The following is a 23,781-nucleotide window of genomic DNA, read 5'->3' as shown; positions in this document are numbered from 1 at the left end:
AACTCAGCACTCACACTGAAAAACTCTATTTTTTTAAATTTTAGAATATAAGTTCGAATCAAGATTGTCTAATTTTTATAAATATAATCAAATTTTCGTGGATATTACTAAATATAATCTAATTTTCGTGGATATTTTACCTAGAAAAAGTTTGCTGGATTGATGAGTTAGACCAAATACATAACATACATTTAATAAAATTTTCTCGTTTGTTTTATACTAATAGAGCACTTTTTATTCTTACAGTAAAGAATTTTATTAATTAATATTTTATTTATTTCATAAAAAATAATTTATATTTAAAAAGTATTTTTTAATAAAATAATTTATTTTTTATTAAATTAATTTTAATTTAAAAATTTTAATAAAAATATTAAAACGTAGAAAATAACTTTTTTTAAAAGTAAATTACTTTTTTTAAAATGATTTTTTTTTATCAGAACAATATTATTCATAAAACAATCCAATCGTTGTAAAACAAATAGAGTCTAAAAAAAAGAAAAGTTAAGAGAAAAATACTGCTGGCATATTATTGATAAAATATAAGATAACTAACCAAAAAAAAAATCTTCTATTAAAATAAAAGCTTCTATCCTTAGAATGTGCTAAATTATTAAAAACAAGTTTGGAATTCTAATAGAGAAACTATATGGATACATCAGTCACAAGGGGAGAATCCAGGCGATGGCATTTAAAATCAGTTAAACCGCATTTCACAGAATGAGAAATTGGCATTGTCAACTGAATTTAGAATAATCCTTCTGCATTGCTTGGTTGGCACTCCCCTTGTAAACTACAAATCATTAAATTAACAATTTTGCTCAAGAAATGTAGCATGCTGCTCTATATACAAAGTATTCCTCCCTGAAGAATAACATTAGGGATCACTTTGCTTTCTAAAAGCTAAAAATTTCATCTAGTACCAAAATCTGGAGAATCTGAGGAACAAGAATAATCACTCATTCCACCAAAATTAGTCATCAAAATAACTTCTACAACAACCAAAGCCTTCAAGCATTCCACCTGCAATGTAAAATTGCTGATAAGGATCAGGCTATGGGTGCAAGAGTGAATTCAAAAGAGCAACTTAAACTCATATATAAGTCAAACACCTTCGGAATTCAATCCCTGGGAGGGTTCGTGCTGTCAGTTGAAGGTACCTTCTTTCCATCATAACGCTACAAAAACAAGTAAAAGACCACAGTTAAAATCAAACCATCATTGTAACTGCAACTACCAAGGATATAGAAACACTAGGGTTGCACATGAGCCAGGCATTTGAGAGCTACACAAAACTCGGCTCACTGACAAATCTTTTTCTTTGATTGAGGAAGACACAGTGTTTATTTATAGAATATGCAACATCTAGTTTAAAATATCTCATAAGCAAGTGCTCATTAAAATACTAAGCAACTTTTTTTTTGCATGAGATTTTTTTTTCATTAAGCAAATAAATGGCTCAAGCTCAACTTGGTTCATTTCACCAGGTGAGCCGACATCTAACCAAGCCTAAGCTTATTAAAAATCTGGAGAACCAAGCTTTAGCTCCACATGGCTGAACTTAAATCAGCCCACTCGGTCTTAAAGGCTTAAGAACAATATACACGGCGAGATAAAAGAGTATCATATCTTCGTGCATACCTGTTTGCCAAACGAGAATGGAACATATTTGTATTTGATCATGTGCATTATCTGTCTCCTCATAGTGAGGACAAAAAGTACCAGCCAATAGAAAAGGAGTATTGGCCAAAAGACAGGTACATCAAAGACGGCAAAGAATGTCATGAGAAAAGCAATGAAGAAAGCCTTGGTAATAGAGTACCTTAAGAAGAGCAAAAATGAAACTTAAATAAGTTCAACCAAATAAAGATTTCATAATTGCAACATAAAACTGGAAAATAATAGCAAAAAGAATAAATAAAAACCACCAGCACGTTGCAAGTTCCAATATTCCCCATTCAAACAGGGATGAATTTCAAATTTCTAGGTCTTTAAATTTGATATTACGTTGAAGTTTTAAATTTTCACTTGAAAAATAAATCCAAATTCTCAATCATTTCAAATACACACATATCCAAACAGAGACTTGAATCCTAAAGAGCAACAAATCCAAGCAAAGAATACTTACTAATAAAAAGCGTCTGATGCCAGGAAAAAATTGGGGGAAAAAAGAAGAAATAGATTGCTTTGATTTTATCAAGTGAAATCCCATCACAATTTCTACATTGTTCTGCTAGCTTCTGTTTTTCTCAACCATTTACAATTTGTCCCATTAGTTTTCAAATTGGAGCATTGTTTTATTTGTTTGACCATTTCTTTTCTAATTCCCTTTATAGATTATGCAACAAATCCAGTTCTTCATCAACAATTACTAAACCCCCCCCAAAGAAAAAGCCTAAACCAAATTCAATTTTCCTCATAACATTTGTTTCGCTCCAATTTAGCACACATTATGAATACTCACAATGCCATAACGAACAATTATACTCATCGAAGGAAAAACAAAACGTTAAAAAAAAAGTCAAACAAATTGAGATTAAACCAGCTTTAAGCAGTGATTGATCGTACCAGAACTTGAATTCCGGTAGACGGCGAACAAAAGGGCGGAACTCGTCCGATCCACGGGTGGGGAGAGTGGGCCCGTCATAGATCTCGGGATCAATCTGAGGGGAGAGAAACCCTATCAAGAGATTAAGCATATAAATGCCAAGGCCGTAGGTGATGATATAAAATCCCTGGACGAAGTACACGCGTACGGCATAGATGAAAGCAATGAACAGACAGGCGATCCATCGGCAAAGAATGTGGGGAACCGTCTTGTCCAGCAGGTACTGGTAACCCCTCGAGACGGCGAAGGTCCAACGGGAAAAGATGCTGACAGGGGACGAAGAAAGGGAGGAGTCATTATCTCCGGGTAGCGCTCCACCGGCCTGTACGGTGTCCATTGTCGGGCCGGGAAAATGAGTGGCAGTTCTTTAAATGTACTCTTATAGTGAAGCGTGAAGAAGGCCAAAGTCCAATTAGGCCCGGAATCCGCCGGATCAAATTTAGGATAGGAATTGATAAATGGTTCACAAATTTAATTTGGTGAATTTTTTTTAAAGAAAATGAAAAATAATTGAAACCATCAGTAAATTAAGATCAAATTAACTCCTATAATCTAATTAAAAACTCTCTCTTTTTACAAATAAAATCCTTCAATTTCGATTCCAAACTGAACCTCAACCAACCATAGAAATCTTTGGTTTCTAACCTTTTACTTGTTTTAAGAGAAATTTAGAGAGAAGAAAAGAAAATATAATGATTTCTCAAATTTTTTTATTTAAATAATAAATAAATAATAAAGTAAAATTAATAAAGGGTTTTGTAATGGGCCTAACTCAGTCCACATCTCTGAAGACTTTTGGGCTTTTTATTAGTATAAACTTTTCTCAGAACCACCTTCCTTTTCTCTTTTTAATTTTCCCGGGTCTTCGATCTTTGGAACAAAGAGATCCTTAATTCAGGATTCGCATTTGGTAAGTGATGCAATGCTGCAATTTTCTTTGCAAATCTCTTTATATGCTAAATGCGATTCCATCTTCGTTATGTGTGTATGTACATATGTATAGTTGGTATCAGATCTCAGCCTGCATTTTGTGCTAATCCATTAAAAACACAGTTTCTTGGTCAGTCAATGCTGAGAATTTTCAATGCTTTATCAGTGGTTTACTCTCAATAGAATTAATCATGTCATTTGATCTGTTACTTGTGCTCATTTTGTGCTGATATTTTTCTTGTTTGTTAAGAATCCCACAATTAAGCTTCCATTAGAATTGCTGAGCGGTCATGTATGTGTCTTTCTCCCATTTGCTATTTGTTTGAATCTTGTTTTACTTGGTTTGTTGTAAGCTTTGTGTTTTAGACTAGAGTTGCTCACATTCTGATTTCTCATACTTGACATTTTACAGGTTCTGTAGCTTGGCTTCTTGCTGGGACCACCAGGGCTTAGACATTATAGTCGATGAAAGAATGGCTCTGAGTATCATCTCAAATTCCTGCTCAAGTTTCTTCCGGCCAGCCTCCTGCCAATCCTTCCAATTCTGAGCGTTCTGCAAACACTGCCACTAGGGATGATGGTACAGCGGGTGAATCACCATCTCGAGGTAGTTCAAACAACACGACAGCCAACAGACTCCCAGCTGGAACTTTTGCCATTTCTACATTTTCTCTTTTCACTAGTGGCCTTCGATTGCATTTTCCTTCAATGACTCCAGGAACGAACGAGAGTTATCAAGGCAGCCATGTAACCCTCACTAAAAAGAGGAAACCAGATTCAGGAATAAAGGCATGAATAAATTCAACTAAAATTCCTTGTGAGATTTGAGACTCTCTTTCCTTCTTTAGAACGAGTCTAGAGATTTGGCAGCTCCCTCCATCGAGCTCCGCTTTCAGTAATCATAGGTTCTACACACGGGGCAAAACTAAGAATAACAGTAAGGCTGTTACTTTCGACAGTAATTTTACAGCCAGTCGTCCTCTTTCAGTAATCATAGGTTCTACACAAGGAACTTTTTAGCTTTGGTAATATTTATATGGTTTCTCTACTTACTGAATTACATGCTAAGTTACAATTGACTCAATAATTTGAGAACAACATTTTTTTTCCTGGATTCTGTAGGACTGAGTGATGCAGCCGATGCTTCAGTTTTCAGTTTTGGAGATGAAGAAGATTATGGAAGCATCGAGATTTGTCGCAGCCTAAAGGGTGCGACAAACTTGCAAAGATGAGCTCAAATATTTGAGGCAATTTGTAGAACTGCATGTTCATTGGGGATAAAGGAAAACCAATACTATAATATTCTACTGACTATTCAATATTGCTCTTTCTTTCTCAAAATTGCAGTTCTACCTTGACCTTTGAAGTAATTTTTTAATAGAATTTGTTCTTTAAAACGTCCCTCTAGAATAACCTTGAATTTACAAGTCAACAGATTTGAATCCAGGACCTTGCTAAATTTGTTTCCCTTGAAAAATGGAACTTAAAGAAAACTCATTGCATCTTAACTAAAATATGTAATAATTCTTGTTTCCACTTCATTGCAATTTCTGAATAAAAATCAATGAACAATACGAAAAACTGGGAAGAACATCATCCCATGAAAATGTCAATCTTATAAAAAACATTCACAAGTTGTCATTTGAACTAACCATCTTCAGTGGTTTGACAATCTGCTAAATGCACAACCCACCAGATTCCTACTTGCAAAAAGCCCAAGCTTGGCTCTAAGCAACGCCAATCTCCCATGAGCATTCGATGAACCATGGCCATCTGCAACAACCACTTGACCACCCATCACAGCAAACTCTAAGCCACTTTCTTGAACCCCACCATCACTCAAGCTAACATCAAAACCTTCATTGTCACTAGCAACATCAAAATTCACAACTAGTGAGGCTTTTAGCTGCTGCAAACATTCCACAACTTCACTGGTCACTCCTCTGCATTGCTTCACCTTGATCTTAACCAAATTGGGACACCCATAAGCAAGAGCTTGGATTGCAATGTCTGAAATAGCACATCCTTTTATACACAGCTTTTTCAATCCCATGCATTTTGCTGCAATGCAAGCAATCTCATGATCCCCAATGCTTCCACTCCCACAAAGTGCTAATCTTTCCAGTTTTTGGCAATTATCAGCAATAGCTGCCAAGCTCACATGTGTTGCATTAACCCCAATCAAAACCAGCTCTTTCAGATTCGGACATTGTTTGGCTACCGCAATTAAACCCTCATCTCCGATTCTGTTAGTCCTCCATCCATCTATGTGAAGCTTCCTTAGTTGCTTGCAATTCTCTGCCACACAAACAAGCCCTAAATTTGAACACTCTGGGGTTTTCACAATGCGCAGAATCTCCATATTTACCCATTTCGAGATCGCTGCAAGACCAATATCACTCACTTGAATCCTTTCAAGATGAACATCAATCAAGAGACTGTTCCCGTTTCCAATAATCTGAAGAACGTTATCCCAATCACCCAAACACCGAATAATTTTTAGGGTTTTTAGATTCTTAGCTCCGATCACAAGCTGTTCAAAAGACTGACCGTTGACTAGCTCCTTCAAGCAAATTGATTTCAAAGATGAAGCAGCGGCTCCGCATCTGATCGTATTGGCTCCGTCGTGGATTCCACGGAGACGCTTAATGGAAAGCTCCTCCAGCGCCTTGCAGTGATCCAACACCGCGTTGATGCCTTTGGCGCCGAAGGCGCACGAGCCGCACGATAGCTTTCTCAAGTTCTTGCTATTTTTAGCAAATGCAACCATACCATCATCGGTGATTTCGCGGCAGCCACGGAGCTTGAGCCGCTCGAGATTCTGACAACGGACGGAGATCATGACAAAAGCATCATCGTTTAAGCTCATGGATTTGCGGTCACACCGCAAAGCGAGTTTGGTGACCGAGTCGAATCGCGTGAACAGAGAAGGAACATAAGAAAAAATCTCCACTTTCGCGTGTAGAGAAAGCCGTTGGCGGCTACAACCGTCAACGACTAACCACCGCCGGCAAACCAAGGAGCACCTTTTCCGGTCCCCGCTAGAGAGGAATTGGAAAATGTACGCCAAACACTCGTCAGGAATATAATCCGTATAATCAACATCAGCAGTTACATCATCTGCGCGCTCAAGGGATTGAGATTCGGAAGAAAAAATCGCCGGAGATGAAATCCGATTAGTATAAGAATTAACGGTGGAAGCTGACTGACCCATTTGGAAGGTGAAGAACACGCGCCGGTGAAAACGATGTATATACTTGCTAATCCTATATAGAATCAGTTTCTGCGTTTGGTGAGGTGTCTTGCGGAGGTGGAGATTTAGCCGAGAGGGCAAATATAGATGGAGGGAGAAATGTAGACTAGATGTTTGATTTTGATTTGCTTACCCAGTCAAAAGCGGTGCGTGTCCTCGTCGCAATCGCTATGGCCGACTACGCACTGACAGAATAGTTCGTGGGCGTCAACTAGCGCGTGATGATGTGAGGGAAACGAATCGCTGCCGTTTAACGTGAATATGTATGTATAATATAGGGAAAATTACATAAAGATATTTTTTTCTAAAATATTTATATATATTTTACATTAATATTTTCTTAATTTAACAATTATTTATATTTAATGAAAGATTTTTAATTTAACGAAGTTAAAATATAAAAAATTTAATTTAAAAATATGGGATATATATTAATTTTGATGAATATAATTTACTAAAAATATAATAAATAAATAAATAACAATTGAAGAATTACCCTTTATTTTCATTTTCTTTTAATTTGTTTATTTATTAACCTATATATGTAAATATATGGAAACTTTTGTGAAACTTATACATACATTCTATAAACATTGATGTAAACAAGAAAAGTCCTAAAATAAGTTTTAAAACTTAAAAAGCGTGGAGGTCTTAGTTGTAAAGTATAAAATTTTTATAAAATGAGATAATAAATAGTTTTTTCGTTAGGAAAAATCTACAATTTTTTTTACATGTGAAAAATAATAATAATACTTCTAACTTTTCAGCTGAATACAAAATGGGCTGTTCAATTTTCTTTTTTTTTCACAGCAGCAATGTATTAAAAAATTTATATAAAATGAACTAGACAGGAAAAATATAAAAAGCAAACGAAAACTTAAAATTTTAATCGAGACAGGAAAAATATGGGGAGTGAAAAATGGGAGATTGAAACTAAGATCTCTCAGATTTACTCGAATGCACTTAATATCAGGCTAAGCATATGAGTCCTATTCAATATATTTTTTAAAATTAAAAAATTAATTAATGTATTTTTGTGTAATATGAAATGAAATATTAATTTAAAAAAAAAGTTAGGAATGGTGTGAAAATGTCTAGAATAAGATGGTATGAAAATTGAAAAAAAGAGGGGGGAAGTCAGCCCTTTCGCATCGAGAAATGGTAAAACACGTCTAAAATACAAAGGGCAGTGCATAATTCAAATGTTCCGTTGCCTGAAATTTCAAACGTTTGAAACATTCCAAGTCCTATATAATTATTATGGAAAATATTCTGTCTAAACATAAATGCAGTACACAATAATTAAATGGGCAATTTACATTATAGTTTTTGAAGTTTAAATAAAATCTATAATTTAATTTATGCTTATTTAATACTAAATAATTTAATTTTTAAATTTTTATTTTATTAATAAAATAGTAATTTTATTAATTTTATTATTAATCCATTGTTAATTAAAGAAGACCACTTAAATTAAAGGATTATATTATTATAAATATTAAAACTATAAAGACTAAATTATTATAAATTATTATAAATTATTAGTTTAAGAGTAAATTTTAATAAAAGAATTATTTTATTAATAAAAAATTATTATTTAATCTCTGTAATTTAAAAAAACTCACTAGTTAGTCTATTAATTTTTAAAAATACATTAAAATATTTTTAAAATTTTAAAAAATCTACTCATTAGTCCCTTAATTAAATTTTTTATTAAATATTTTTATTTTTTTATATAATTTTTAAAAATTTATTAGTTGATCCCTCAAATTTATAAAATATTTACTAATTAGTACCTCCATATCATAAATATTTTAGATTTTTTTATTATATTTAACAGCTAAAAATAATGGAGAAATTAATTAATAAACTTTTAAAAATATTGTAAACGTTTTAATAATCGAGAGACGAACTAGTAAATTTATCTGTATTATAGAAACTAAATAATAATTTTTATTTAAAAAAAAACTTTTAAAGACTATATTATTTATTATTAAAATAATAAAAATTAAATTATAAATTTTACTAAATTTCAAACTCTATTATAAATTACAATAATTATAATGAATTTTTCATATAAAAATTGAATTAATTAATTTTGTGGAGTCTAAAAAAAAATTAAGGAAGATTTATAATTTAGTCCCTAGATATTGTCATTATTATATTTTTAGAAATCTATTAAAATGTCATTATTTTTTCTTTTCGTCAACGAAATAATCATTTCATCATCTTTTCTGTTAAAATTAGATAAATGATGTGAGAGAAAATTTTTAAAATTTAAATTTACCCTCAAATAAAACCCCTTATTTAGTCTTTGGATATTGCTATTATTAACAAGTTAGTCTCTACATTTTCAAAAATCTATTAAAACATTTTTATCTTTTTTCATATCTATTAAAACGTCATTTCGTTTTTTTCTGTCAACGAAATAATCACTCCTCATCATTTCTTTCCATCAACGAAATCGTCCCTCCCTATATTTTCAGAAATCTATTAAAATGTCCTTATCTTTTTTCATATTTATTAAACGTTCTTATCATTTCTTTTCGTCAATAAAATAGTCCATATCTTTTTTTATATCTATTAAAACGTCCTTATCGTTTTTTTCCGTCAACGAAATAATCCCTCCTCCTCCTTCTCAAAGAAGAAGAAGAAGAAGAAGAAGCCGAAGCAGAAAAGGGAGGAAGAATCGATGAAGAAGGAGGAGGAGGAGGAAAAGAATGAAGGTAATTTGGTCTTTTATTATATTTTTAACGGTAAAAATAGACGAAAATACTATTTCGTTGACGGATATAAAAGATAATGACATTTTAATAGAGTTTTAAAAATACAGAAACTGACTTATTAATAATAACAGTACTCAGATACTAAATTATAAATCTTCCAAAAATTAATTAGTCATGTATTATATATATATCATGTCTTTAGTATTGAACTTAGCACCCTTATTTTATTTTTATTATTATTATTTTTTAAATTTCAAACACAAGTAGAATCCTTCACTAAAGTGAAAAACTCTCAAAATTTATAGATTAATTGTTTTAGTGCTAGAAGAAATTAAATTCATATAATTTGCAATGTGGCAAAAGAAAGGAGATAAATTATAGTATATCACAATTTATTAATTGTGAAAATTTAAAAATAAGTTAGGGTAATTATATTAACAAGTATTGACACTAATGTTGTTATTCAGATTATAAATATAAAAAAAATTATATTTAGAAAAATTACTAATTAATTTTTTAATTTTAAAAAATATATTAAAATATTTTTAATATTTTAAAAAATCAATTAATTACTTTCTTTATTAAGTTTTTTATTAAATATTTTATTATTTAGTCCTATAATTTTAAAAAAATTATTAGTTGGACTCTTAAATTTTCTAAAAGTTTACTAATTAATTCATCCGTATTATAAATATTTCAAACTTTTTTATAATATTTAACGATCAAAATTAATAAAATAACTAATTAGTAAATTTTGTAAATCGTCAATAATGTTTTAATATTTTTTTTAAATTAAAAAATTCACTAGTATTAAAATAACTGAGTAGTAATTCTTTCTAAATATAATGATCGTTATAACATTGATCACGATAATTTAATAGTAAGTATATTAGTAATAACAAAAATAATTGCCGATTAGAAGAGAGTCTGATTTATCATTTTTCAAATTTTAAAGTTTATAAAGTACATGAAATCTTTAAATTTGAATTTTCTCATTTTTTCTAATGTAATTTTCACTAGAAGTCCTTTAATTTTGATTGTATTTTTAATTTGGTTACTCAACTTCGATATATTTTTTAAAACTTATACAATTTGATTATCATAATTTTTTTTTTCAATATGTCATTGTAAGTTTTGGGGTAATTTTCACTTTGCAAACTCCCAACTTTAGAGTTATTTTCAAAGTAGCTATTGAACTTCAATTTCTATTTCAAAACTTCTTGAACTTCAATTTTGAAAAAGTTTTACAAATTTGATTATCATTTCTTTTCTCTCTCACTCTGTTCTCTCTTGAAAAATCTAAAATTTCTCCATTTTTACCCTATAATTATCATATACTTGCTTAGTAATGCATGATACTGACAAACCTTGACAAATAATATATAACCATGATTGATTTTTTAATTATAGTAGAAGAGTATATTTATATCAAAAGATAAAATTTAATATTTTTAATCTAAACTTTATAATTTAAGAAAAAAATATAGTTTTTTAGCTAAAAAAAATTATTTTTAAATATATTAGAAATTATTTTTTTATATTACTACAGTTATTATGTATTACATTTTTATTATATTATATTCTGAGTAAATTTCTTTATATAGCTATTATATTTATTATAATTGAAACCGTGCTGAAGCCCAAAAATCCTGGAAAGTAAAATTATGGGCCTTCACATCAACATTAACTCTGATAGGTCAGATTCGAGTATTCGGTCATTTTATTTTAAAATTAAATTGAATTAAATAAATTAAAAATTAAAATTTTAGTATTTATAAAAATTAAATTCAACTGAATTAATTTGATTCGATTCGATTCGATTTAATTCAATTTAATCAGTTTGAATTTTTAATAAATTTTTTATTTTTTATATTTTATTTTTAATATTTTAAAATTTAATTAAAATATTTTAATTTAATCTCTCTAAATTATTAAAAATAATATATTATTATTATTGGTTGAGTTTTTTTATTTTTTTTCTAATTAAAATCGAACCAAACTAAAATAATTAAAATTTTTAAAATTAAAAATTAAATCAAATCGAAATAAATAAAAAATTAAATCAAATATTTAAATTAATTCAATTCGATCGATTTTTTTTATTTGAACTGAATACTCTATATACCTTTTCTTTCTTTTAAATTATAACAAAATTTTTGAAATTTAGATTCAAAATTTCACTATTTCAAATATAATTTCATATATTTAAATTAAATCTGATTTAGATTTAACTCCTCTCATTTTTTACCATCCATAATTTTATCAATCAAATAATAATTTGAAAAAATATAATAGATCAAACCAATGAATACCCACTAATCAAACCGTGTTAGAATTCAAGTTAGACCAAAAACCACTCGTTTACACTTAGCTCCTCAATTCAATAGTAGTGAAATAGGGTGTTAGATATTATAAGCTCCATCTAAGTCTCATAATAATTAAGTAATATATTTATATTTAATTTAATAATTATAAATACCAAGTTTATATTAAATATATTAATTGAAAATTTAAAAATAATGAAGAAAAAAAATATCCTACTTGCCAACTGCTCATGCTGGCTGGACACCCATTGTTCAGTTTCACACTCTCTGAAAAAAATTTTCAAATATATTTTGTTAATCTATCTGATGGGAACTGTAAGGAGGCAGTATCTAAATGAAAATACACAAAAGTCGCAAAGCTCATCATATCATATTTATACTAAAATGATGTAATAGAGGAGACAAATGGAGGTTGGCGTTAGTTGTTGGGAAATCAAGATTAGAAAAGGGCACATGTTCTACTCATCCAAAACAAAAGGGGCAAACAGTAATACTAAAAAAAAATCATCAGGACAGTAACCTTTGTTGTGTTTTTTTAGTAATAAAAAGTGGAAACCTAATTGGGTTTTCGCTGGACATCACTGCTCTGCTCTGCTCGCCTCGCCTCGCCTCCCATTCTCTTTTCTGCCTCGCACCTCGAGCCATCAAACTACGTAAACAAACAACAAGAAAACAAAAAATACAGACACATGCACTGTTCACTATCAAGGCTTAGCTTGAAAGAACCCTACATATGAATCAATCTCTCTTCTTATACATCTGAGGAAGTTGCTTTATAGTGAAAATACAGTGAAAGAGTTAGAAAAAGTTGCAAAACAAATTTGATACTAAGTAAAAAGATTACTGAAAGAGAGAGAAGCTTTCGTCGACAGGTTCTTAAAGCTTGCATGTAATATATCAATACATTGGAAACGACGTAAAAAGAGTTTACATCCATCTTCCTTTTGTCTGAAAAGTGATTATATTAGCTATATACTGCAGCTAAAGCCAATGAAAAACAAATTTTATAAAGCTAGCTGTGTCTGTATATACAGAAGTTTTGGTTTAGGTATCTCTACCATGCAAGCCCATGATAGCATTTTTCAAGTAGTTGACCCAATTATATATATATATTGATTGATGTCCTTGTGAGATTGATGATAACATTGGAGAAGAAAACGTCCATGCAATAGAGATGATGATGAGAATAATGATGTTAAGGCTGGAAGCACAAAGGACCATCATTAATATTGATAATGTTGAAGCTGTTATAAGTCATCATTGCTGTGCAATTGTGCCAAGGTTGGAGTTAGTCTAGGCCAATTTGATATTCTTTTAATTAATTAATTAGCCTCATAATTTATTAAAAATATGATTTTTACTTTAAAATATGATTTTTAAATGTTAAATATATAAGAAGTTTTGTGTTAAAAAATTATTAGACATGAAAAGAAGGGTAGGGGTATGTATAAGCTGGCTGGCAGAAAAGAAAAGACTCCTAAGAATTGGAGAGTTTTTGTTGGGCTCTGCTTTTTTTCAAAACAAATTATTTTAGCCCTCGTGACTTGTCCCTTTTTGTACTTCTTGCTTCCTTTGGCAATTTTCTTCGCTGTGCCTCCCATATTTCATAATTTTGATTTTTTAAAAAGATATTTTCACACATTGAAAATATTTAAAATAAAATAATTAATGTAAATATTATTTATTAACAAAAATATTAGACGTTTTATATTTAAAAATTTTATTAACATCATTAAATTTTCATTATATAAATTTATGATATTTTTTATTTTTTGATTGAAATGAGAATGAAGGAGTATAATTTGAGATATCTGAGATTTATTCAGATACACTTATCATCAAATTAAATCTGTGAGTGTGAATATTTTTTATTTTTAAAATTTTATTATTTTTAAAATTAAAATTTGATAAATGAAAATAAATTTTTAAAAATATTTTATAAAAACATATACTTTTCATACACAAACTATTTTTTTTATTAAAATAAAAGTAGATCATTAAATTTTATAGTTGGTTTCAATTTTTTTTTAAATGGATAATTTTTTTTATTAAAATAAAAGTAGATCATTAATTTTTATAGTTGGTTTCAATTCTTTTTTTTTAATAGAGATTGAAGATCGAAGGAATAAAATTTAAAATCTCTCATATTTATTCAGATACATGTACTATCAGGTACTAATTGTCACGGTTTCAGATTTTAGCATTCGTCTAGAACCGTGCGGCATTTGACTTGAACACTTTGAAGCCAAGTTAGCCTTAAGAATCACCCGGTGCTTTGTGGACATGAATACCATGATTAGTCAAGGTTATATAAGCGAATAGCGAAGCCAACATGCGGTCTTCCATTAAAAGTTTCATGCTAGGCACAAAAGATAAGAACTGAACATGAGAATTCATGAACATGCTACTTATTTTATTCCAGAGGTAAAATAGTAATTATATATTATTATCGACGTAATCGTTATAATAATTTTGTGAATGTATAATTGATTTTATTTTATTTATTCAAAAATTTAGTTAATTTTCTGTTATGTATTCACTAATAACAACTGTATTAATTAATTAAGAGGGATAAAAATAAAAAATAAAATAATTTTAAAAAATTTATAAAATTAATTAATTGTATTTATTAAAGATGAGAGTAAAATTAGTAAAATAATAATAATAATTATTCTTTAATTACCTAAAAGTGATAAATAATTTTAGAGAAATTAATTTCTAAAATGCGACAAATAAAAACGTACCGAGAGAATATAATTTTAGCGGATCTATTATAATATTAAATAAAATTCATAATAATTCTAATTAAATTATATTTCTTTCTCTAATTAAAGTATTTATACATTCGTATGTAAAATTGGTCCATATTAATTATTAGGTATTTATCGAAATATTAGTAGCGGAATATTAAAAAAATGCACATTATAATTAATTAGAATTATTAATTAATAAAAAATAAAAATTTTATTAATTAAAATTTAGTTAGTATTCTAACTAAAGTCAGACAGATTTATATTTGAATTCTTATATATGCAATATCCTATTGTAGATAATTTTTACAAATAATAAAATTTATAAAAAATATCGTTTAAATTAAATTTATAAATTTTTTAATTTTAAAGATAATTTATTATTTAATTTTTAAGTATTATTATTATTAATAAGTTATATTTAAAAATTGATTAAAATATTTTATTTTTTATTTTCATTAATAAAATAATTTTTTAATTTATTTTTATTTTTAAAAATATAGTAAAAAAATAAATTATTCATTTTTTTTTTCGATTTTTGTTGCTTTTAATTTTGTTTTTCTTTAGAAAAAAAGGATAAGGTACATATATATTTTTTTTAGAATGAGGGACTATTTTACCTATCAAAAGAAAAAATAAAAAAAATTTAATAAATTTGAAAAAAATAAAAACATTTTAATAAATTAAAAAAATAAAAATATTTTAATAAAATTTTAAAAGTATAATTATTAATTTATTAATAAAGATAATATTTATAAATTAAAAAAATTTATTTAAAAATAAAATAAAATTTTAATTCTTTTTATTATTTATTTATTTTAAATGGAAAAGAAAATGGTGGAAATATTTTATTAATAGAAAAAAATAAAATATTTTAATAAATTTTTAAAAATATAAAAAATTAATTTATTAATAATAATAATATTAAATAATAAAAATTTAAATAATAAAATTTTCAAATTTTAAAGACAGACAAGGGAAGATTTGGAACAGTATTACGTCATCTTTATCTCGGTGGTTCAGAGTTGCCATTGGTCTTTGTATTTTTTATTTTTTATTTTTTAAATTTATTTATTGCCAATCACAAGTTAATATTACCAAAAAACAAAACAAAACACAACATCGTTTGGCGCGTGCAAACAAACGCAATAGTCTCCGTTAGACGCGGTCAACGCTTTTCAGCATCGCTAATTACGCGAGCAAAAATAGTTTTAATTATTTTATTTAAGACATAAATTAATATGCTTCCATTAGAATTACCAATTTTAAAACAAGAATTTATTTAAATTTTTTATATTAATTTAAAATATAAAAAATAATTTTATTCAAAAATATTTTCATTATTTTAACAAATTTTTATTATAAAAATATTTTTTATTAATAAATTTTTTTAAAACTTTAAACGCTATAAAAATATTTTGTGTTAAATAATGACAATAGATTCTTATAATCTTATATACTAAAAAACTTCACAATTCTGAATTAAATTTTATTATATTCTTTCTGTCTTATAAATATAAAATATTTTTAAAATTATATTTTTTAATTATTAAATTATTTTTAAAATTAATAAATTTTATTTTTTAATGTAAATTAAATAATGATATATTGGAAAGCAAATTAATAAATTATTCATTTTTTTTCTACACATATTTATTTATTTGTTTTATGGTATATTTTGAATATATATTTTTTATAATAAAATTATAAATGAGATTGGAATTTAGTATCTCAAAAGAATTTAATATTATTATTATATTAAAAGTAAATACATATTTTATTAATTTATTACTAAAAAATAACTATATTTATTAAATTATATTAAAAATAACAGATAAATTTAATATTAATAAAAAAATATTTCTAGGAAAAAGGTCTCGATTATAGTGCCTTTGCTGTCAGGTGTAATTTCCATGGCGCCAAACGGTCAGTTAAAATAATAATAAATAAATTAGTTGTAAAATTAAAAATTGGGAAAAAAAATTTATTGCCAAAGTAAAAGAAAAATAAGGAATTCAGTAAAAAGAAAAAGAAAAAGAAAAGATGAAAAGGGAAAAAAGGACAGGCGTGAAGACCTTCTCAGATAAAACTCTTCACTTGCTTACTCTCTCTCTCTCTCTGTCTATGTCTCTACAATCTAGAGAGAGAGGGTGTTAATGGTGATATGCAAGGCGTTTGAGATTTAATGTTGTTTGATGGTATAATGAGAAGACGAATTAATCTCTTTTTCTTTGAAGATGGCTTTGCAAGAAGAGGAGAATCGGCAGCTTCCAAGCTCAGCATTGGTTTTTGATGGATTATACTGTGAAGAAGAGGGGATTGAGGAAGATTATGCTTGCGTTGATGATCAGACTGTGAGAAAGGAGTCGCCTTTTTCTTGTGTTTTTCTCGAACAAGACCTGTTTTGGGAAGATGATGAACTAGTTACTCTAATCTCTAAAGAAAAAGAGACCCGCTTTTGTTTTGATAATGTAGTCTCTGATGGGTCTTTAATGATGGTTCGCAAAGAGGCTATTGATTGGGTTTTGAGAGTAAAAGCTCACTATGGGTTCACTGCTTTGACTGGTGTGCTTGCTGTGAACTACTTTGATAGGTTCATTTCTAGTTTAAATTTTCCGAGAGACAAGCCTTGGATGGGTCAACTTGCTGTTGTGGCTTGTTTGTCTCTGGCTGCCAAAGTTGAGGAGACCCAAGTGCCCCTTCTTTTAGACTTGCAAGTACGTTGCTAAATTTTGCATTCTGGGTGTTTGTTAAAATTTCGTAGTTGGGTGTTTACTGAACCATTTGTTAGAGTTATTAATTTTGTGTTTGTGCTTTTATAGGTGGAGGAATCAAAGTATGTTTTCGAAGCCAAGACTATAAAGAGAATGGAGCTTCTGGTGCTCTCTACTCTTCAGTGGAGGATGAATCCTGTGACGCCAATTTCCTTTTTTGATCATATTATAAGGAGACTTGGACTAAAGAATCAATTGCATTGGGAATTTTTTAGGAGGTCTGAACGGTTACTTCTCTCTGTCTTTGCTGGTAAGCCATTGAACAGCTATTCATTTTGTTTCCAATCTTTGAATTTGTTTATGTTCACATATTGATTTCCAATATTGGATTTTAATTTCAGATTCAAGGTTCATGAGTTATCTTCCTTCTACATTAGCTACCTCAATTATGCTGCATGTCATTAAGGAGGTTGAGCCGTGTAATCAAGTGGAACACCAGCATCAGCTTATGTCTGTGATCAAAATCAGTGAGGTCTGTGTCTTATTAGCTTGCTTCCTTTGTTTCATTTCGATCATGGATCTCCAGCTGTAAAAAAATGTATGAATTTTAATAGCTCATATGTTACATTTCGTCTGATATGTTTCAACAGGACAAAGTGAACGAGTGTTACAAGCTCGTTTTGGAGCTATCAGGCAGTGAGAATAGAAGCTGCAAGAGAAAGTGTCCCTTGACGCCCAGCAGTCCAAATGGAGTCATTGATGCATACTTCAGCTGTGATAGCTCAAATGAGTCCTGGGCTGTGGCTTCAACGGTCTCATCACCACCAGTGACTCGGTTCAAAAGGAATAGAACCCAGGATCAGCAGATGCGGGTGCCTTCACTAAATCGTATGTTTGTGGATGTGCTTAGCAGTCCTCATTAGTATTTACTTCTCTTATTGTCTACTACAAAACATGTGGATTATAAATTTCTATTAATTGTACTATGCAGTTCTTGAGGCGCAACATTTCTGTGTTTCACCGATTATCAATGCATTTCGGGCGTATAATTTGAACCTTATTGGTACTCAGACAAAGGAAAAAGAAAGAAAGATGAGAAATTTTCTATGTGACCTCTTTATTTGAGAATGGAATGAGGAAATTGGCTATTTATTTTTTCTTACAAGAGCTGCATGCTTAATGTATTTCGTTCCTACAATTTGAATCTTTGCTCTTTCCTATTTATTTATGTACTTAGTCATTACTGTTGATTTATCCATACCATTAGTTTAATATGGTAGTGAATCCATAGTTACAAATAGTTGGACCACTGATGTCGATCATTGCCTATCATGAAAGAACAGAGTGTTGACTTGAGAGTTAGATTTTAAATAAACAATACAAAGTGTTTGTTAACTTCTTGATAGCAACATGAAAGAGATAAAAAGAAGGAAATTCAGAACCCCTAATATCTAAAATATTATTGTATTAGGGAAGTTTTGCAACAATGTCAAACCACAAAGCAAAAGTCCTAACTAACCAACAACCACAATTTCTGTAGGCAGACAATGCTCTTCTGCCTTTGAAACTTGGTGCTTTCTGTCTCCTTCCTTCCCTCCCTCTCTCTTACGAATGTGCATTTTGTTAAGAAAACCTTACATTTTTAGTTTTTCACCTATATGCTGGTGCTTCTAGTGTTGTCTTTCTCTATTGTAACCCATGATCAATTAATAAGAACCCTTCATGCAGGTGAATAAGAGCATTGAAACTTAATTTTCATGTATAATTGAGAGCATGCTTTGCTATGTCAAATATTTGGTGAATTCAACTGAAAACTACTATAATCCAGCATATCTGGCCTTCTTTCTTTTCTACTCTGGTTCTAAAAATTACCTGAGGAAAGTAATCAGAAAAAGAAAGAAATCATATTCTTTCTTTTATCACATAGGAGCATGCAAGATGAAAATCTCATGCACGGTTTTGGATGAGAGAAAGAAGTGAGGAATCACCTTTTGGACTCTCGACTCTCCCACTTTAATTGCTGCTTTTTTTTTTTTTTTTTTATCTCAAAAGTATGTTTGCAAGTGAGTGAGCTAATTGTCCCTTTAATCGAGTTGCATCTCTTTTGAAAGACGATCGAGCCTACATGTCTTTTGTACCATACTCAAGTTCTTGAACTTTTAATATCTAGTTTCTCTACTGGATCAACTTATTAATATACAGCCTTGGCATTTCTATTAACATAATGACATCCAGCCCTTATTGTAGCCATAACAATTAAGAATTGCTTTCTCCTACTTGTTACATCCTACAAGTTCAAATAGTTAGAGGTCGGTTTAGTGCAATTTAAGCCATAGAGGTAGATTTTTTTTGTGACGAATTAGTTAAGTCATCTGTCAGTATTAAGGTATACGTAATTAAGGATGTTGTCAAGTTGAAAGTGAAAGCTCCAGGAACATCTGCATCACTTGAGAAGGGAAGGTGGGCAAGAGAGCAAGTATTAATTTGTGTGGATCTTTGATTCCTCAAGCCACACACAACCCCATTAATGATGAGTCCCCCTAAGCTTTTAGTTTTTAGTGGTGAATAAGTTTAGCTTGTGTGGCAAAGTTTGTCTTAAATATTTGCATCAAAAAGTGATCTTGGAAAATACAAAATGGTACAACTAGAAAAGAAAGGATAGAGGAAAAACAAAAGATTTTCAGGTGCATGCTGTTATTTTGAAGTGGTCAAACCTGTAAAAGTGCAAGAGTGGAGAACTTGAAAGTAGAGTTGAGTGAGCTTCTTGGTCTGTGAAGTATTTCATTGCCCCTGTGGTCCTGCATCCTTCCATTGTTTCTTTTTTCTGCTTTTATAACTTGGGTATATTTTGACTGTTAAGAGGCCTAATAATGCCTTGTGAACATAATTCGTGAGAGAGAGAGAGAGAGAGAGAAGGGAGAGGGAAGTGTTATGAATGCAACAGCCATGGCAATTGGCCCCATCCTGTAATAATTCTGGAATCATGTGATAGTTACCCTCATCTTAAATGGCTGAGCCTCAGCATGCAGCTGATTTTGCACATGATTTGTGTTTCTTTAGGCATCTACTTCAACTGTACTAAGTTGATGGTTCTTGTTCTTAGGTTGGTTTTGATAGAAAAAAATAAAAAAGCACTTTTAATATTTCTTTATTTATATCTATAAAATTGTGTATTAAATGGGTAGGAATGCAGCATTCCTAGACAGAGCATTGCCAAAATGTCCGTTTCTTTTATGAAAGCATTTAAGGCAAAACTCATTCCAATTCCACTAGTATAGGCAACGCATATACAATTATGAGCCTCGTGACTTGGGTTTCAAGAGTCAGAAAATTTGTGTTTTCTGCCAAAAAAAAAAATAAATTACCTGAATATACTACTTTCTTCAGACTTAAAATTCATCGTATAGAGAGCTCAACAGTTACACCCCATACTCATTTTCATGATTCTGCCATTTCTTTCAACTGGCTTCAGCTACTGCTATCTTTTAACAACAGGTTGAGCAAAAATTTTTCTTTAGAGATTCTGCAGGCAAAGATATGGAGCAGTCCTTCACTGTATCAAATAAAATGTGTATGCCTTTCTTATATAACTCACCTGCCTTAATACGGTAGGCATCGATGCTTGATGTTCTCATATTCAAAAAATAGTATTTATGGTGGTTGTGTAAGGTTAAATAGAAAGGAAGATGTTTCAATCACTTTTCTACTATGGTGACAAAAATGTTTTTCAGGTCCGTTAGTACGGATGTATCAGAGTTCTATTCACGTCAGGCGATCATTTAATTCTCTTTGGCGTGTACGCAGACAGGGCTACGAAGTGGCTGCCACTGGACTGGATTACTTCTCGTTGGACCTGAGTTTACGATGAATTTGATTTGTCTCGCGCGTCCGGATCAGACTTGAGTTGCTGGATCGGTCTGCTTAAAAGATTGATGGGTTCTGGATCAGCGTTCTTATTTTGGACTCGGCCTCACCCCAAATAAAAGAAACTCAGCGATTATCAATATTTAATTAATCGAATTGAATCAAATTAAATCCTCATTTTATATAAAATAAAATTTTAAAAATAAAATTAAATATAATTATAATAAATAAAATTTTAAAAATAAAATTAAATAAAATTATAATAATTAATTAATAAATTTTAAATAATTAAAAAAATAAAAATGATGAGACGTATTTATTAATTAAATTTTATTAATAACTTAGAAATAATCCACCAAAAATCAAATTAAATATATATTTATAGAAGTAAATATATTTTATTAGTTATAACTAAATCATGCACACGTTATGTATACGTAAAAAAAAAAAACATATTATGAAAAATAGAAAAGAAATAAGTAAACAAGTAACATATCAGGTTAAAATATGAATAAGATAAAACAATACGGAAAGTAAAGGACACATGCATGAGGGAGAGCTGTGAACAATACAGTAATTTAAAAAAAAAAAAAAAAAAAAAAAGAGAAGTTGTTGAAAACAGCTAGAGAAAGCTTGGCTTTGACATAATCTGGGAGAAGAAGTCAAAAGACAGAGTACTCTGTTGTTTCTTATTTGAAGCAGAAAAATCAGAGGGAGCAATTCCAGCCAGCCAGCCATTGCTGCAGTGTTAATTTTGCCAGTGGCTTCAAATCTATTCAGATCTGTACAAGAGTTGCATGTGAAAACAGGGTTAAAAAGAACAGACACAAATCTTTTCTACTATTTCAACGTACGAATAGTCCAAGAAAAAACATCTAAGCTTAGGTTATTAATCTAGATTCATCCTTGCATGAGCTACATATGAAGAAGATGCTACTCCTTTTTGGGAACAAACTTGTGCGTTCCTTGTTTAGCTGTGTCCACTGTTTTTTAGTGTCAAAATGTCGACAAGTCTTATCAATGTTTCGAAATGGGTATCTCAAGAAATATACCCTTCTGGATTCCAGGTTTCAAATGCAGAAAACCCTTCAAAATTATCAATCGACATAAGTGTAATTAGATGTTATGTTAAAACCTATTACAACCTCAAAATTCAGAAAACGTTGTTCGGAGTAGCCTCAAAATTCAGAAAACATTGTTCGGAGTAGCAAACACCGACATAAAATGTTAGTCTTACGTTAATTATATATTAAATAGCACTGATAAATTTAGATCGATAATAAATATATCTGAATAAATTTAAGAAATTTTAAATTTTTTTTTTAATTCTTATTTTAAAAAATTATATATTTAATAGAGCTATATGGTACGAGCAATTTTACTGCTTTAGGTAGTTCATTATTGAACAGACAAGATTTGTTTTAACAACTTTACCTACCGGAGACCGAAGGCATTTGTTCTGCTGTCGGATTCAGATTTGATAATCGGAGAAACCATTGTTAGGAGCAGCCACGAATCTCGAAGGGTTAATTTTTTATTAATTGTAGAACAGTCATTCAATGGTATTCTAATAAAACTAGAATAGATGGATGTACGTGGCCACTAATCATACTTTTATTGAGAAATTATTACATCATGATACACGAAATTAATAATATTACAATAAATCATGATATAATCTAAAATCAATTACTAACCATACCATCACAAGGCTATTCATAGCTTACATAGCAATTTAAGACAACTTTACATTTTTCAAGTTTTAATTATTTTTAATAAAATTATTAACTTTTTTATAATACGTTGCCTCGATATAAAAATAAAAATCGCTAAAATTGTGATACGTGTACGCATATTTTAAAAAGAGTGAGCTAATCTTTTCACTTACTCTTACTCGGCAGTAAAAAGCCTGATTTATAAAAGTCTGAATATTAGGCCATTTCTCTTGACCTTCTCGATATCCAAAACGAGAGAAATGACTTTTTCTGTGTTCATGCCATATAATTAAAAATAAATATAAAAACTATTGATTCCAATAAAATTCGTATAAACCGAGTAGAATCCGATAAGATCGGAGCCATACAACCGATCTCCCTATGATAGTTGGCCTCTTTAATCCTTTTCGAAATATTAAATGCACATGTCGAAAAATTATTTAGTTGTTTGACACGTTTGACAAAGGGTATGGGCTCAACTGTTCCACATTGATTTGTTATCTTAATTTGATGGGACATAAAGTAGAAAATCGGAACACAAATATTTCTGAATCAATTTCGCCAAAGACAATCCATTGCTGATGAAAAACAACCCTTTCTTCTCTAAAACTCTCACCAGAGTTTCAGTCTCCTTGAGATAGAAAGCTCTCCAAAAGAACTAAAGTCAAAAGAAGCCAATCACTTTCATATTTACAAAAGAAGGACTAATTTGAGCATAGGAGGATCTACATCGAGTACATCTCCAGTAAATTTTTGACCATCTTTTTCTATTTTATAAGACTCGTTTTTCAAAATCAAATAAGAAAAGATCTAATTGAATTAATTATAGAGTAATGGTCAACTGAATCGAGCCGCTATCCAGATGTCCACATCAAAACACAGTAGAATCTAATATCA

The 23,781-nt window shown here is 29.6% G+C and overlaps 3 protein-coding genes across 4 annotated transcripts; 1 reads left to right on the top strand and 2 right to left on the bottom strand.

Moving 5' to 3' along the window:
• Window positions 1–548: 548 nt before the first annotated feature.
• Window positions 549–3,038, bottom strand: LOC110629158 (protein RER1A). Its single transcript, XM_021776073.2, has 4 exons — window positions 2,569–3,038; window positions 1,642–1,822; window positions 1,113–1,178; window positions 549–1,023 (listed from the first exon to the last, which is right to left on the bottom strand). The coding sequence occupies exons 1-3, from the start codon at window positions 2,943–2,945 to the stop codon at window positions 1,122–1,124; spliced, it is 615 nt and encodes a 204-aa protein (XP_021631765.1). The 5' UTR covers window positions 2,946–3,038; the 3' UTR covers window positions 549–1,023; window positions 1,113–1,121.
• A 2,016-nt stretch (window positions 3,039–5,054) lies between these two features.
• LOC110630528 (F-box protein SKIP2) lies at window positions 5,055–7,016 on the bottom strand. Its single transcript, XM_021778065.2, has one exon. The coding sequence runs from the start codon at window positions 6,750–6,752 to the stop codon at window positions 5,196–5,198; it is 1,557 nt and encodes a 518-aa protein (XP_021633757.1). The 5' UTR covers window positions 6,753–7,016; the 3' UTR covers window positions 5,055–5,195.
• Window positions 7,017–16,666: 9,650 nt separating this feature from the next.
• On the top strand, window positions 16,667–18,468 carry LOC110629508 (cyclin-D3-2). 2 transcript variants are annotated; one of them, XM_021776509.2, is made up of 5 exons: window positions 16,667–17,308; window positions 17,414–17,615; window positions 17,707–17,837; window positions 17,956–18,193; window positions 18,297–18,468. In XM_021776509.2, exons 1-5 carry the CDS (start codon window positions 16,829–16,831, stop codon window positions 18,428–18,430), a joined length of 1,185 nt encoding a protein of 394 aa, XP_021632201.1. In that variant the 5' UTR covers window positions 16,667–16,828; the 3' UTR covers window positions 18,431–18,468. The 2 variants fall into 2 exon arrangements, with proteins under 2 accessions (XP_021632201.1, XP_021632202.1); XM_021776510.2 differs by having other exon boundaries at window positions 16,669–17,308; window positions 17,956–18,468.
• The last annotated feature ends 5,313 nt before the right edge of the window (window positions 18,469–23,781 follow it).

Source organism: Manihot esculenta, chromosome 13, assembly GCF_001659605.2.
Source record: "Manihot esculenta cultivar AM560-2 chromosome 13, M.esculenta_v8, whole genome shotgun sequence".
Lineage (NCBI taxonomy): Eukaryota > Viridiplantae > Streptophyta > Magnoliopsida > Malpighiales > Euphorbiaceae > Manihot > Manihot esculenta.
Note: the sequence above shows the minus strand (reverse complement) of the source record. Positions and strands in the feature narration are given on the sequence as shown.